General features: G+C 36.4%; 2 protein-coding genes across 2 annotated transcripts; one reads left to right on the top strand and one right to left on the bottom strand.

The window, feature by feature from the left end:
• The first annotated feature begins 1090 nt into the window (after positions 1–1090).
• LOC104121435 (uncharacterized) lies at positions 1091–2009 on the top strand. The gene has a single exon (XM_009633436.4). It carries the CDS (start codon positions 1187–1189, stop codon positions 1826–1828), a length of 642 nt encoding a protein of 213 aa, XP_009631731.1. The 5' UTR covers positions 1091–1186; the 3' UTR covers positions 1829–2009.
• Positions 2010–2484: 475 nt separating this feature from the next.
• On the bottom strand, positions 2485–10058 carry LOC104121433 (sucrose-phosphatase 2). Its single transcript, XM_009633433.4, has 9 exons — positions 9917–10058; positions 7730–7812; positions 7361–7660; positions 7092–7193; positions 6728–6922; positions 6337–6627; positions 4845–5031; positions 3063–3109; positions 2485–2980 (listed from the first exon to the last, which is right to left on the bottom strand). The coding sequence occupies exons 2-9, from the start codon at positions 7787–7789 to the stop codon at positions 2885–2887; spliced, it is 1278 nt and encodes a 425-aa protein (XP_009631728.1). The 5' UTR covers positions 7790–7812; positions 9917–10058; the 3' UTR covers positions 2485–2884.
• Between the last annotated feature and the right edge of the window lie 6455 nt (positions 10059–16513).

Below are 16513 nucleotides of genomic sequence, written 5' to 3'. Positions count from 1 at the left end.
CCTATATCACTTTTCAGGTACTAATCATATTTTATATGGTTGATTAGCAATTATTTTTTAGAATGACCTGATATTTATAAATTATTTTATACTACAGTTTATAGAAGATAATTAACCTTATTTTGGAAAGGAAAAAAACTCATTGTATTAACCAAACAAATGATTACATGACATATGTCTTTTACACGAAGCTTAAAAAAAATATTGCCACAAGTGTAAGGATCTTTGACTTGTCACTCAAGTCTAGCTTATAGTATTTTTCTTTTTGGGCTTTCGCTGTAGGAGAACCAAGTGCTAAAAAGCTTTATGTAATTTTATGTGAATTTTTCATCTGGATGAAAAGTTTAGTAAATATATCCCCTTTTTGTCATTTGAAAACCTTTTGCCTTCAAATTGGAGTATTCTTCTTTTCAAAAGCTTAGGGGTGACAAATAGAGTTATGATAAGGTTATTTAATGTGTCTGAAAACTAAAGTGCTAATTTGTTTATGAGTTTAAAGACCTACATTATCTTTCTTAAAAGTCTTTATTTTGAAATTTATTAGGTCACTTCAATAAAATAATATAAAGTTTCAAATGATAGATATCGTGTTATTTACACAAAAGTTATCCCGGCATAACTTCTTTCATAACATAAACTACCAAATTCTAATTAATTTAAACTAATCAACATAATTAGTGGGAAATGCTTTGTTAAACTAATTACATATAACGCATGTACTAGGCTGATTGAACTTGGCAATGAAAATACCCTAAGAGGCAGTACTATGATCTGTAATAGCTTTGAATAATATTAGTATTAATACAATATACCCACATTCATAAAAAAACAAAGTTTTTGTCTAATTCTTTTAACTTATCTATAATAAAAGAGCAGTTTGAATCAAACTGTTTGATGCACAAAGTATTTTGTAATTCGATTCAACGTTGTGTGGCCGGGTGAGTTATGGGGCCAAAAAATTCTATCCTTCAATAATAAATTAGAGAACTAGAATCTCTAAAACGAAATTGTCAAATGCTGGTTAATATGCACTTGAAAATCTATATTTTAGCATAGCCAATGAAGCTATAACTCAATTTTACGTATAAAAACACCCAATGAATCTCCTTGAATTCACCACTTTCTTTTCCCCATCGTCTTTTGCCATCTTTTTTCTCTTCTAAATAAATTTTTAAAAAAAAGGACAATGGCGTTTTATACCCAAATATTTCTTGTCTTCGCCATTTCTTTCTTCCTTACAACCCTCCCCTCTAAGGCATACAAAAATTACCCCACTCCATCACAATCCCATGCACCTGCCCTTTCCCCACAACAATCCTCCTCCTCCTCGACCTCGACCTCATCCTCATCCTCATCCTCATCCTCTGCCTCGGCCTCTTCATTGTCGTCCCTAACTGCTTCTGTAGCCTCTACAACAACTTTTGAAATTCCAAAAAACATCCCCGTTGTATCAACAGGGGATGTCTCGATATTTGTAAAAGCTATCATGGACGCAACAATGTCCAAGACCGACGAATTTATTACCAAAGTCATTGACAAACGTTTGGCTGAACCAAACACAGATATTTATGCTAAGGATTGTCTTGAGACATGCAAATCTGTCTTTGAAGATGCAAAGGATGCAATGAAGAGGACTGAGGAAGATGTCAAAGCAGGAAATATGTACAAAGCTAATGTGGATGTTAGTGCAATGTCAACAAACATTGATACTTGCAATGAATGTGCTACTTCTATATATGGATTTGATCCTGAGTTCAAGAAATTTGACAATTGGGCACAAGGGATTGCTAGTGATTGCCTTGATAAGATTACTGGCCAAAGCAGTTAAATTGGTATTTGATCTTAATATTTCAAGAGTTTGTTATCAACTCTTTCTACTTCTATAAATTGTATTTTGCGTTGTAATCATGGAAAGATTTGGCGATAAATAATCTTTTAACCTACACTTGGAATTAATGAAGGAACACTATAATTAGTAGTGTTTGATCTTTTAATTTGCTATTTCCAAACCGTGGTGCCTTTTGTTTTTCCCATGAATTTTTCGCATGCTTTGATATCAATCCTGTTTAGGCAAAATTCCTTTTCCTAGTGAAAAATAATAAGAATTTCCTCAAGAGAATTAAGAAATTACCGGTGTCATTGTCAAAATAGGGGGAGGCGCATTCGGTACAATGTCAATGTTTCTCAAGATGAGACACACTCGGAAAAAGTTCAGTTACCTTAGTATGACAAAAGATAATATTTTTACTTTACTATTGTAATGACTTGGCGTAACTAATAAAGTTGCTTCCATGTGACCAAGAGATCACGGGTTCGAGCCGTAAAAACAGTCTCTCACATAAATGCAGAGTAAGACTGTGTATAATAAACATTGTGATCTGGCCCTTTCCCGGACCCCACGCATAGCGAAAGATTAGTGCAAAGCTATTGTAATGACTAAAGTTTAACCTTGCGTTTCTTCGAGGTAGGTGACTAAAAAAATCATTAGGGAGGCAAAGTATGTTATAAGCCACTATAACTTACGTAGTAAACATACATGTAATCCAGGCTTAAAGATGATACCACAACCTACACAGGCTACTATGCAGTAATTTGTAACAATCTCAGTGTGAATAAGAAATGACAGCTACAACTGTCAATAGTACAACTGTTGCAGCTAATATAAACTTTTATACTACAAAAGATGAAGCCATCTTCACGGTTTAGACTGTAGATGGTTATACATTGATTATCAATGAAGAAGAGTGAGACAAGAATGGGCCAGGAAGAAGCGGAAGCCACCAGCGGCCACTGATGCATATTGATATAGTTTGTATTTTGTGTTTATTATGGGTGAATTGGTAAAAGGAGTACTGACTTTTCAGAGTTAAACTGAGATGACAATCTAAAAGAACCAGGTCGTAGAGTCACTTGCTGCAGCTCCATTCAGCCATGTCTGATGTACGTGGGTCCAAGTGAGTCCATCTGCGACAGTCTTATTCTGGGACAACGACAGATTATATTAGGCTTCAGTTGCAAAATTTACATGGAAAAATCCTTAGTCTGCAAATTTGAAATTTTACCTTTGAACTTAATAGGACTGTAGTTATGCAACATCGCCTGTCTTCACCTGCAGGAATAAGCAACTTATAAGATAGCAATGTGAAAATGATAAAAGAGCTATGAGAACGAAAATGCAGGTGTGGGAAAAGGCAAGCAGCCAGTGAATAGGAGGTCACGAGTTCGAGACATGAAAATAGCCTCTTGCAGAAATATAGGGTAATGCTGCATACAATAGACCCTTGTGATCCGGCCCTTCACCGAACCCCGCGCATAGCGAGAGCTTAGTGCACCGGGTTGCCCTTTTTTATCTATTCCTACTGCGAAATCAGAAAGGAAAATAGGGAGACTCTTTGGTTGCAAGACTGTTCTGTTTAGACTTTATTTTTCTGATAAGAACTATTCTTTTTAGACTTCTTAGTAGACCAAAGCTGTGTGGGCACTGTAATCCAAAGATTAGGGGCTCAAATATTACAAGCACCTAAACCTCACCTAAGGTCGAAAATGGAAAGGCTAGATACTTCACTCATTATAATGCTCCAACTACTAATGTTCACAACTGAAGCTTCAATTGGTTTTGTAAGGGCTTAGCGTGGGATTTGGTGTATGCTCAAGAAGTCTCGTAAGGCAAGGAACAGAATCAGTGCACAATTGGTAGACTGTGGCTGTGATTTGCAGGAATGAGTATATAAAACTGCTGTGCGATTGAGATAGCTAGCCAAAGTATTCCAAAAGGAAAGAACCCAAATTATTATCTCGTTGACGCATATTTAAAGTATGGCTTCAGACATCAACTGTTCCAAATGGCTCGTCTCTGTTGCTGGAACACAACTTCAAACAACATGTTTGCATGCTTGAAGCAAACAAAAGATTTCTATTTCAACAACGTAAGTAATATCTCTTTACCCCACACCTTCCCTCCTCCTAGTTTGTTCTTCAACTAATAAAACTCAAAAACCTTCGAAAGCTTAAGATAGAATTTGAAATGCAAGCAGGTCTAATAACAAGTTACAATAAATAACTACAGATACTCAGCTCCTCCTTAAGCCTATTCAGAAAATTACTTCACTACCATTGAAGGAAGAAAAACACATCTACATTAAGATGGAGGAAAATCACATAAAAGGGTGTTTGAGCCACACAAACTAAGTTGCTCGGAATGGGATACGAGTGTCCGATACGGTTGTGGATCTAGAGGTTGGATCCTTTCATGATCTAAATTTTGAGACAGATTCAGGTACGGATATGAGTGTAGGGATTTGGCTAAAGATAGTCCAAATATCTAAAATTAGAGTTATAAAATATGTCTAAATTATGTGACACTATGTGGATAATTTACAAGGTATTCCTAGAAGGATAATATATTGATCAAGAGGAGAATCCGAGGAGATAAAAGGAAAAGGAATGACATTGCAATTTCTATATACAAGATATTCCATTTTCTTCAATTTCACCCTAGCTTTTGTTTTGATTTAAAAAATTATTGTATCTGTCCCAAATTTCTCCGTCGATTTTGATCAAAGTACCCAAAACAACCGGTTGACCAGATCCGGTACGGATCCCGCACCCACGTCGTGTCAACACGGGTGCGGAACGAAAGTGAAGAGTTCGAGCAACTTAGCACACAAAAACACCAAGGGAGGGACAGAATTTAGTAAATGAGGTCGAATTATTACGTGAAAGGCCCAGTCTGGGAAAAGCATGTGATAGACTATAAAAGTGAAGAGAAACACACTGACTTCTAGGAGCATGTACAAAGTTGAGAGCAAAATGAAAGACCATCGCATGAGGTAAAAGATACTCACCAGAGAGCTCCCATTTCTTGAAACTCACTAACCATGAGTCCGAACCAACCTGTACAGGTAAAACTTGATCGACCCAAATACGAAATTGTTTCCCCTGTTTGTCACCATGACATGTCCCGAATAAAGTTACACATTCCTGGAGGGATTTCTCAACACCAGATGGGTGGACAAAAGTACCAGATGGTCTCTGCAGTAATAGAAGAGTTGGCAAATAAGGATCGCTAACCAACAACAACAATAACAATAACAACAACAAACCCAGTAGTTTCCCACGAGTGGGGTCTGGGGAGGTTAAGATGTACGCAGTCTTACTCTTACCCTTGGAAGGGTAGAGAGGTTGTTTCCGATAGACTCTCGGCTAGAGAATGACCGAAAAAGAAAAGGTAATTGCAACAAGCAGGAATAACAGCAAGATGAAATAAGATCGAATCCAAGAATGCAATCAAACTCTAGGTAATAATAGCCATCTATGAATAAAAGAAAACTTACTAACATTAATGCTAGCGAACTTAGTAAGACAAAGAGAAACGCTCGACTACCTACTAACCTTCTACCCTAATCTTTGACCTCCACACCCTCCTGTTTAGGGTCATGTCCTCAGTCAGCTCCAGCTGCGCCATGTCCCGCCTAATAACCTCTCCCCAAGACTTCTTAGGCCTACCTCTACCCCGCATGCCGCTCACCGAGGCTAACTGCTCACACCTTCTAACTGGGGCTTCTATACTTCTCTTAACATGCCCGAACCATCTCAACCTCGCCTCATGCATCTTATCCTCCACAGGGGCCACTCTCACTTTTTTCCGAATAACTTCATGCTTAATCTTATCCAACCGGGTATGCCCACACATCTACCTCAATATCCTCATCTCAGCTACTTTTAGCTTCTGGGTATGAGAGTTCTTGACCGGCCAACACTCTGCTCCATACAATATAGTCGGTCTAACTACAATCTTGTAGAACTTACCTTTAAGTTTCAGCGGCACATTCTTATCACATAAGACACTGGAAGCGAGCCTCCACTTCATCTATCAAGCTCCGATATGATGCGTGACATCTTCATCAAGCTCCGATACGATCGCTAACCACAATGACAAAATAATCACCTGGTTTAAACCCACCACTCACCTTCGCCCTCCCACTCAACCAGAAATCAAAACCATGAGGAGAGAGAGAGAGTACATGGAGAGTACAAGATACCACTTTTTTTAATTATTTATTGAGTATAAGATACTACTTCAGTTTGTTATTTAAAATTCATACATGTGGATACCAAAAAAATTAAAAGTGCCTATATTCTGTTCAGACTTGGGGGGAAAATCTTTCTTTTTTTTTTTTTTGGGGGGGGGGGGGGGGAGGAGGGGGAGGGGGTAGGGTCGGTGTAGGGTCGGGAGTACTTAGGGAGGGAAGATTTCTAGAATCCGCAGTCAAATTCCTAACACAAAATACACATAAGAAAATGAAATAACAGTAGGTATAGGGTACTAAAACATACACACACTGCTTTAAGGTTTGACAGGTAATGCTCAGAATGCTCAATTTCTCCACGCCTCCATTTCTCAAAAAATAGGTAAAATTTGACAACTTCATAGGCGGGAACAAAGTTCTCCATCTTGCAGTCTGACAAATCCATAACATCTCTAGGGGAGGTACTTGGACCTAGGTTGAAATGACCAATAGCTTGTATGATACCGGCAGCACACCTCTCTGTTGCATGAATTACTTTAGGATTATTCTTCGCATTTGCAGCATGCCATTGCAATAATTCCTCCTGTGCATTAGCTACCTGCAAAGTGACTGTACACTTAGAGAGTACTTTTGACCACAAACATGAAAATATATTACCGGATTATAAGGATATATTGGAAAACAGCTGAACCACCAACCATTACACCATACACATCTGGGATACTGAATAGCTCAGCATCATTCCCAGAGTCACCACAGGCAAGGGTGTTGTTTGGTAATTTTCCCTCACTCTTCAATTTCTTAAGCAAATATGCAAGTGCTTGTCCTTTGCCAGCACCTTGTGGTAATATATCTAGATCCATGCCTCCACTGTAAATTATTTTGACATCCAGCTGATGACCACAAAAGACAGAAAAAATCAGATAGAAAAGAAATGAAACTCAATATGAATCTAAATGAATTGAGTTCACTGAAGCGTAGAAAGAATGACATGCTCTCATCTTGCTGTATGAACTTATTCATATTGATGCCAAAATCTGAAGTGCAAAAGTTGTGTCGTACCCCACGTTCTTCGAAGCGCTTGGAAAGAGTTTTCATTATATCTTGTGCTTTGTCTTTCTGAACATAGAAACTGACCTTGTGTGGTCGCTGCTCCGTTTCTGACTGCAGGGATTAAAAGAAGTTGCTTTTACAGATATCAGTTGCTGAAGTTATGTTTCAGTTTACATACTATTTTTAAACATAACTGATTTTCAAGTTCTACTATTAACTTTAAGCTTTGTAATCGAAACTGAAGTAACAAATGATCTCATGTCAACCCATAAGTGTACCTGTAGAGTGAGTTCAGGAAACTTGCTAGTCTCCTCTGTTACTATCTTTCTGTCCCACTTGTTATTTAGAAAAGCTTCCCAACCATCATCAGGCACCATAGAGTTACCATATGTTATTTCAGTTCCCACCGACATAATAGTAATATCTGGGGTTAGCATGGGCTTTTCTTTCCTCAACTCCTTGTAAAGTGTAGGTGATCTCCCAGTTGAGAACACTAACAAAGAGTTATCACGATAATTCGCCTCCCATAAAGCATTAAATCTAAGCAGAGAAAGGTTCTCGGCATCATGATGATCTACCTGTAAAGCAAAATCTCATGTAAGTTACAGCAGCATATGCAGGAGAAATGACAACTATGACAAACCCACCATTGTATGGTCTAGATCTGAGACTATCATGAGACGTGCAGCACTGGTTAGGCGATCCATGAGTGATGTAAATTAGCTTCGCTCTGAAACAAGAAGTGGGGAAAAAGGAAAGTAAGGTGACGAAGTTCAGAATTGTTGCTAAACTTGCCTATCCTCTGGAACATGCAACAATAAGGAAAACTAAGCAATGAAAGATAGAAGCAGTATTAGATTAGATAGTAGAGACACATTTTCTTTATGGCTTATAGTTTTATCATCTTTCAAATAGCATTGAAGAAAGCAAGACCAAAAGCTTGTTAATTACAAATAAGCCCATAACAGAAATCCATTAGCACATAGAAGCTAACTTTTTCCCTATAAAGCACTATGTATTCTTGTGCCATGATTACAGCATGTCCATACAACAACAACAACCCAGTATAATCCCACTAGTGGGGTCTGGGGAGGGTAGTGTGTACGCAGACCTTACCCCTACCCTGAGGTAGAGAGGTTGTTTCCGATAGACCCTCGGCTCCCTCCCTCCAAGAACTCCCCACCTTGCTCTTGGGGCGACTCAAACTCACAATCTCTTGGTTGGAAGTGCAGGGTGCTCACCACTAGAGCAACCCACTCTTGTCCATAATTATTTGAAAAACCTATGGGAATTGTTTGGTTCATGACTGGGATTTGGCAGGATTATACAACTAGATATGGGTTACTGGATAGAATATTTTCGTTTTTATAACATGTTTCAGTCCACACAAAAAAAAATGAATCCCGAATTAAAAGAAATTGACCCATGAAGGACACAATAGGCTTTCAGGGTCAAGCATGCAGCGACAGTGAGAAGGGGCAGATTGTCACCCCTAATCCATAATAGTGGAATTATAGAATCCCAACACAATCCCCAAATACAAGATACTTCAATCATATGAGGACCGGTGGGGTTAATGAGTCTCAATGATATTATCCAGAAACCAAAAGAACCCAGAGAATGAGAAGTTGTCTGGAGCGAGTAATAGTCCTTTGCATATCAAGCAAATGTATAAGCTCTATCGAACTCAACGCATCCCACATAAAAAGATGGCTACCAACAAGAAAACAAGAGACAGAGAGAGACAAAAAGATATATTATAACCTTTTGAGCCTCAGTCATTTCATGTTCATGCAAACTCGTCTAGAGCAAAACAAACCCTTTCTTTTATCATACCTATCTTGTTTACTTGTCATTAATGACGAAAAACAACTCACTAAATCCAGCCTTCTTTTTAATTACCCCTTTGGCCTTTTCAGTTCCCAACTTAAAATTATTTATCCCCCCGTCGGACCGTCCTCATTACCGTAGGAGCAAACATGTAAGCTCCAATACGTAACTCCTTAGTACGCCAACGGCTATCAGGACTTAATAACCGAGAATCTTCTAAAACTCTTTGCCACAAACTAAAGAATTGAATTAGCTAGCGCCAGTATCATTTACTCTCAAAAAGTAGGAAATGCGCCAAAAAGGTTCAAACTTTTCACGCCTAACTCGAAACTACAGTGTAATGCAGGTCTATGGGCAATGAGCTATCCATTTCCGACCATAAAAACCTAAATATCTGGGGGCAAATTCCACAACAGCACAAAATTTTGACACATTTCAACATCACAGCCCAGATTACTTCAATATAGAAATTACTTGAACAAGCTTGAATTTGGCAAATATTTAACAGATTCACAAACTAATCGTGTAAAAGTACCAAATCCTCTACGCATGAAACTTGTAATCTTAATCAATTGCATACAGTTAAAGGCACAGGATATGAGTACTTGCGAAAAAACTTAAGGCTAAAATTTGATTATACCCCAAGTTACAATCAAATTACAATCTTTCCTAGAAGGGACCAAAGAAACTCCAAATCAAGTGGAGCAACACCAACATTCAAGTTATGGGTAAAAAAGGATCCAAATCAATTAAGTTGATTATCACATCTTCCCTCTATATACACAAATTTATACGGACACCGTCAGATTCTATCAAAAAACGGTTTCTAGCAAGAAATCCCACAAAACCCAATAAAGATTGAACAGACAATTGGTGTATATATACATATCTAGAACCATTTTCTAAACCTTGGTGGACAAATTTAACCAACCTATGCTGGTACGAGGCAGCAGATACTTAGATAACAATAAAATGTATACAGATGTAGAGAGGGAGAGAATTACCTGAAATGGGAATTGGGGTGGATTGAAACGGAGAGTGAGAATGAAATTGTAATGTGAAGTGAAAGGGAAGCAGAAATTCCAAATCTTTTTAGCGTAACAGAGAGAATGGACAGTTATTTGCGTATAGCCAAGTGGATCCAAATTGTTTGGCGCTTCTTTTGTAACCCAACCCAAAAGCCAAAAGGGATCATTTTATTTTAATTCCTGGCCAAACAAATTCTTTTAATCTTAATTTCAGATAAAAGGGAATATGCTTGTTTATTATCAGTGATGCTTATTGTAGTAGTGATATTGATACAAACTTTTTACACAATAGATGTATAAGTTTGATAAAGGGAATATGTATAAGTTTGATTTTTCACTATTGAAATTCTCTCTTTCAATTTCTAACTGATGTATTTATGTAATAAAAAAAATTATTAATAGATGATTTTTTTTTATTTCTTTTAGAAAATTAAGTGAGGAACTTGTGATATTATTGTATTGATAAAATTTACCTTCTCCACGTAGTATTCGAAGAATAAAAAAGTGTATTGGGACAAGAGGGGATTGCTCCGGACCCTCACCTACAAGTTCAGGGTTGTGGATTCGATTCACCAAAGGAGCAATAGCTCCAACAAAGGTGATCAAATGGGATAAGAATAAAATTTAAAAAAGGTATATTGGAAGACGCAGTCAACCGCGCCGGGATATTGTGTGGTCATCGAACGTTACGTTAAATTGGTTACCATTATCGAGATTCTCGCTCCCCACTACCTAACTTCTCGACGTGCTGGTTCAAAACTCGTAACGGCAACGATCCTCCTCCCCACGACTATAAGTATCACCTTTGTATCTCGAAAGAGGAGCATAGGAAAAAAGGAAAAAGAATATAATTGAGGCTCTTCTTATATTGTTGTAAGCTTTGTTTAGTTACCCCGTAGATTGTTAACGCAACTGTTATTATAGCTCATCGAGGCTTACATTTAATAAGATTAATTTTTTTTTTATCTTTATTTTATCTCATTCATTATTTACGATTATCGATCGTTTTGTTCAACTTTTGGATCGGACTAATTGCTAGAGACCTCAAAATATAAGTTTAATTATGTCTTCCAAATTTAGTTTTTGGATCAAACAATTACGATGTAAATTTTCATCTCTTAATCATTGTACAAGACAGAAAAGATTATTACACCTATTAGTGACCATAATCTAATACATCCATTACTACTTTAATGACTATATATGTGACGTCCATTAATTTCTTCACTAGAATGAAAGAAAAGTGGGTGGTCAAGGGGATCAATTTAATCACTTTTATATAATTTTATAAATTATAAATTTAAAAATTTAAAAATAAAAAGAACTACATCAAAACCATTACTAATCAGATAAAACCATATAAAATGTTAAAAGATATTAAAGGTATTTGAGAAAATCTTATTTAAAAGGAAAAAAAATTAACTTTTAAAGTAACATTAGGAAAGAGAAATGGGAAAGGTAGCAATATTTTTTTAAAGTTATAATTAACAAAAACATAAGGAAGACCTAACATTCGTATACATGTAAAATTTATTCGATTCAAATTAAATAAATAATTTGGATTATATTTTACATATACTAGTCCAAATAAATTATAGGCTAATATAATTGGATTAATTATTTAAGTCCAAAGCCCATTTAATTGGGCTACAAATGATGAGCCTACTCATCTTCCTAGAGGCCCACTTTGGTGTCACATGTCAAATGACGTGGCATGCCAAGTCAAACGAAAGAGCCAATAGGATCGTGCCACATATCAAAATGACAAGGCATGCCAATCCAAATTAAAAGGCCAATAAAACTGCGCCACATGTGCAAGTGACATATTCGGGCCAATCAAATGTGGCCTTGTCACTCTGCAGTCTGATTGGTCGGAAAGAATTTGTTCTTATCATAACTCTTCCCTCCCACAACTATAAATAGGGGTCTTCATAACTCAGAAAAGGAACCAAAAGTTATAACAAGAAGACACACAGGAGCTCGTGGATCAAAGATAACCCTGATTCCTGAGTCGTCGCCCAAAATATTTAGTATGCAAAGCCGTATACGCGAAGAATTGATAACTTGAAGATTTATGTTGGTTATCAACCTCCTAAGTTACGACAATTAGACGGGAAGGGAAATCTGAAACAACATATAGCACACTTTGTTGAAACTTGCAACAATGCTGGAACGTATGGTGATTATCTTGTCAAACAATTTGATTGATCTCTTAGAGGTAATGCATTAGATTGGTACACAGATCTCGAAATCTGGTTCCATTGATAGTTGGGAGTAGTTAGAGCATGTGTTTCTCAATCGCTTCTATAGCACAAAACGTATCGTAAGCATGATCGAACTCACAAACTCTCATCAACGAAAGGATGAGCCTGTTATTGACTTCATTAACCATTGGATGAGCTTAAGCTTCAACTGCAAAGATCTCCTTAGCGAAACTTCTGGCATCGAAATGTGCATTCAACGCATACATTGGGGTCTTCGCTATATATTACAAGACATAAAGCCCAAAATATTCGAAGAACTAGAAACTAGTGCCCATGATATGGAACTAATTATGGCCACAAGTGGAGACCAAACCTGTCTTTAAGCCTTACGACGATGAAGAAGAAAAACAAGAAGGCAAGGATGGGGGCAACTTTTCATCTGAAATAAAATCGAAGAGTCTATGTATGTCACTATGCTCCTCAATGCATGAGCCTAAACTGCAAGTGATAATGCTCCTCAATGCATGAGCCTAAACTGCAAGTTATAATGCTTCTCAACGCACGAGCCTAAACTGCGTGTTGTAATGCTTCTTGGCACATGAGTCTATATTATATGTCACGAAGCTCCCCAATTTTGAACTAAATCTTTAAGACATCAAGTTATTCAAATTCGAGCAAAGTCTTCAAGTTGCAAAGCTCTTCAAATTCGAGCAAAGACCCAAGTCGAAATCTCTTCAAAGTCGAGCGAAGATTTCAAGCCACAAAGCTTTTCAAATTAGAGCCAAACTTTAAGACGTAAAGCTCTTCAAAGTCGAGCAATGTCTTTAAGTTGCAAAGCTTTTCAAATTCAAGCAAAGACTCAAGTAGAAAGCTCTTCAAAGTTGAGCTAAGACTTCAAGTTGCAAAGCTTTTCAAATTTGAGCCAAACTTTAAGATGCAAAGCTCTTAAAATTTGAGCAAAGTTTTCAAGTTGTGAAACTCTTCAAATTCGAGCAAAATCTTCAAGTTACAATGCTCCTGGATGCACGAGCCTAAACCGTATGTCATGAAGCTCTTCAAATTTGAGCAAAATCTTCAAGTTGCAAAGCTTATCAAAATACGAGCTTAAATTGCAAGTCACTACGCCAAACTTTCAAGAGTATAAACTGCATGTCACTCCTGGCCCGCATGAATCTAAACTGTGTATGGCCCACCAAAAATAAAGTCCTCTAGGTTTAAAATATCAAAAGAGGCGGCCTAGGCAATTGTTAGGACATAATAATAATAATAATAATAATAATAATAATAATAATAATAATAGTAAAGGAAAAAAGAAAACTCACCTATTCTGAACTACGGTATGACTTGATCGTCTTTACCGAGGTACGTAGGCAGTTTAGAGTTTCATTCTAAGTTTAGTCGCATGAGTTCGAAAGATACATAGAGCCACAATTGTTGTTCGAATGAAGTATGATGGAATGTAATCTATTCACTCAGCACTTGAAAATCGAGCTGAGATATCATTCTTCTGTTAAACTTTGGATCCCGTTTGATTAAAAGGGAGGGAAGCCGCTATGGTAAATTGGTGTCTTCAATAAAATGATTATAGTCTTTTAGGAGGTTACAAAGTATTTACATTGAAGTCTGAAAATTCTCTATGTCTTCATGTTCGCATAACTTTCAAGTTTGTTAGTCTTCATATCCGCTCACTGCCCTAAAAAAAGGGAAGAGAAGAGAGGCGCCAAAAGGACACAACTATAAGACGAAAGATTACTTGGCACAATGTTTCAAATTCAGTGAGACTTGAACCCAAGATATTTGTGAGAATGGAGCTCTTGAATTTTTATTGATAGCAAGAAAAATGTTTTGTGATCCCGAGGCTTCCATACCAAAACATAAAAGTTTTGGCGAAGTCGCGCCAATTCAGAATTGTCGGTATATCAAAATCTAATGTTGATTTCAAAATACTATCTGAAACTATACTTAAGGTATTAAATCCTACATTTTGGACATGTTTTATATTTTGAAGTCTTGTTTTCAAGAAATCAAACGGTTCGTGATTTCGACGTTCATACACCAAGATATAAAGTTTTTTGGTGAAATCGTGCAAGTTTGAAATTGTTAGTGTGTCGGAATTTTGAGTTGATTTCAAAATATTATCTGAAACTATACTTAAGGTATTAAATCTTGTAATTTGGATATGATTTAGATTTTGAAGTTAAACGGTTCATGATTTTGATATACCTACACTAAGATACAAATATTTTGGTGAAGCTGCGCAAATCTGAAACTGTCAACGTGTCAGAATCTAAAGTTAATTTTAAAATATTATCTGGGACAACTTTGAGGGTGTTTGATTCCGAATTTTGGATATGTCTTAGATCTTGAAGTCTAATTTTCGAAAAATTATGTGGTTCATGATTTTGACATTTCTACACCAAGATACAATTTTTTTGGTGAAGCCGCACAAATCTGAAACTATCAACATGTCGGAATTTAAAGTTAGTTTCAAAATAATATCTGGTACGATTCTGAAAGTGTTTGATTCTGAATTTTAGATATGTCTTAGATTTTGAAGTCTAGTTCCAAAAAATCAAACGGTTCGTATTTTCGACATTTCTACACCAAGATACGAATTATTTTATGAGACTGTACAAATCTGAAATTGACAGCATGGTGCAATATAAAGTTGGTTTTAAAATATTGTTTGGCAATGACAATTGACAAAAGGAGGAGAAAATTCTAGTCCTTTGTGCTTTAGGCAAATTTCTAGATGCGATTAAGAAATTTTGCTTCCATATGTTGTCATGGGGTTAATCTTCTATATGTTGATATGAATTTGTCCGTCTATATGTTGATATTGATATGTCCGTCTACTGGTGATAGGGATTTGTCCGTTTATATAATAATATATATTTGTCCGTCTATATAATGATGTGAATTTATCCGTCTATATGGTGATGAAAATTTGTCCGTCTATATGCTGATATGAATTTATTCGTCTATATGTTGAGATGTATTTTTCCTTCTATATGTTGCGATGGATTTGACCTTCTATATGGTGTTGAGAATTTAATTATCTATATGTTATGATGAATTTATCCTTCTATGGGATATCATGAAGTTCCCCGTCAACTTAGCACTCGACAACTTTTCTTTTCTTGGCTTACAAAAAAAAAAAAAAAAAAGAACAAGCAAAGAAAATGCAGAAGAAAAAAAGCAAAAAGAAATTACCTTCTCGTTAATGCTTTTCAAAGCGGCTTGCAAGAACCAAAGATTAATTGATGAAGTAGTATGGGATTTATATATATTTTGGAGAGGAGGCACTAATAAGCTATGCACGATGTGGGATGGTTGCGATTTGTATCCTAAAAGGATTTGACTAGCTGTGACAGTACTACGGCTTCACTTCTTTGGAGGATTGGACCAGTAAATTGTCCAAGTTTATGTAGGAAAAGGATCTTATGTTATGTGAATTAAATTAAATGAAGGAGATAAAGCTTCAAATATAGATTGGAGACAAAGCAGTATGTTTATTTGATATCCACGTGTTCATATAAAAAGGTAACAAAGGGATATGGTACTTTGACTTTAGAACAATTCTTGGTACGATGACAATTGTCTCACGTGAGCATACGAGTTCATGAATTTATTGTTGAAACATTATTCAATAATGGTCATATGTAAGCTTTTCAAAAGAGAAGGATAAAAATGTTTAAATTAAATGTTGGCAGAATCATACTTCAAGCCTAGTCATTATATTGACACTATGACAAGTTTCGAAGTAAGGGCATTTGTAGATATGTAAATTTTATTCGATTCAAATTAAATAAATAATTTGAATTATATTTTACATATACTAGTCCAAATAAACTATGGGCTAATATAATTAAATTAATTATTTAAGTCCAATAAATATTGACTGGGCTAGCCCATTTAGTTGGCTACAAATGATGAGCCAATTTTATTAAGCTCAAGATGTCATCCCTAGACGCCCACTTTGGTGCCACATGTCAAATGATGTGGCATGCCAAGTCAAACGAAAGAGCCAATAGGAGCGTGTCACATGTCAAAATGATAAGGCATGCCAAGCCAAATTAAAAGGCCAATAAAACTGCGCCACATGTGCAAGTGACATGTTCTGGCCAATCAAATGTGGTCGTGCCACTCTGCAATCTGATTGGTGAGAAAAAAGTTTGTTCTTATCACAATTCTTCCCTCCCACAACTATAAATAGGGAGGGGTCTTCATAATTTAGAAAAGGTACCAAAAGTTATAACAAGAAGACACAAGGGAGCTCATAGATCAAAGGTCACAATTATCTGCAAACTGCAAGTGTTCAAGCATTCAAGCAATTCAACACAAAATTTCAAGTATTCAAGATCAAGAA

This window comes from Nicotiana tomentosiformis, chromosome 2 (assembly GCF_000390325.3).
Source record: "Nicotiana tomentosiformis chromosome 2, ASM39032v3, whole genome shotgun sequence".
NCBI lineage: Eukaryota > Viridiplantae > Streptophyta > Magnoliopsida > Solanales > Solanaceae > Nicotiana > Nicotiana tomentosiformis.
The sequence above is the reverse complement of the archived record's forward strand: the minus strand, read 5'-3'. Positions and strand labels throughout refer to the sequence as shown.

What these genes read in the sequence shown, in the direction of transcription:
- LOC104121435 (XM_009633436.4), top strand. Translation starts at nt 1,187, where the DNA reads ATGGCGTTTTATACCCAAATATTTCTTGTCTTCGCCATTTCTTTCTTC.
- LOC104121433 (XM_009633433.4), bottom strand. Translation starts at nt 7,789, where the DNA reads ATGGATCGCCTAACCAGTGCTGCACGTCTCATGATAGTCTCAGATCTA. An exon ending in CAGATCTAGACCATACAATG is followed by an intron (nt 7,661 to 7,729) that starts GTGGGTTTGTCA and finishes TTTGCTTTACAG; the next exon opens with GTAGATCATCATGATGCCGA. An exon ending in CAGATGTGTATGGTGTAATG is followed by an intron (nt 6,628 to 6,727) that starts GTTGGTGGTTCA and finishes GTCACTTTGCAG; the next exon opens with GTAGCTAATGCACAGGAGGA.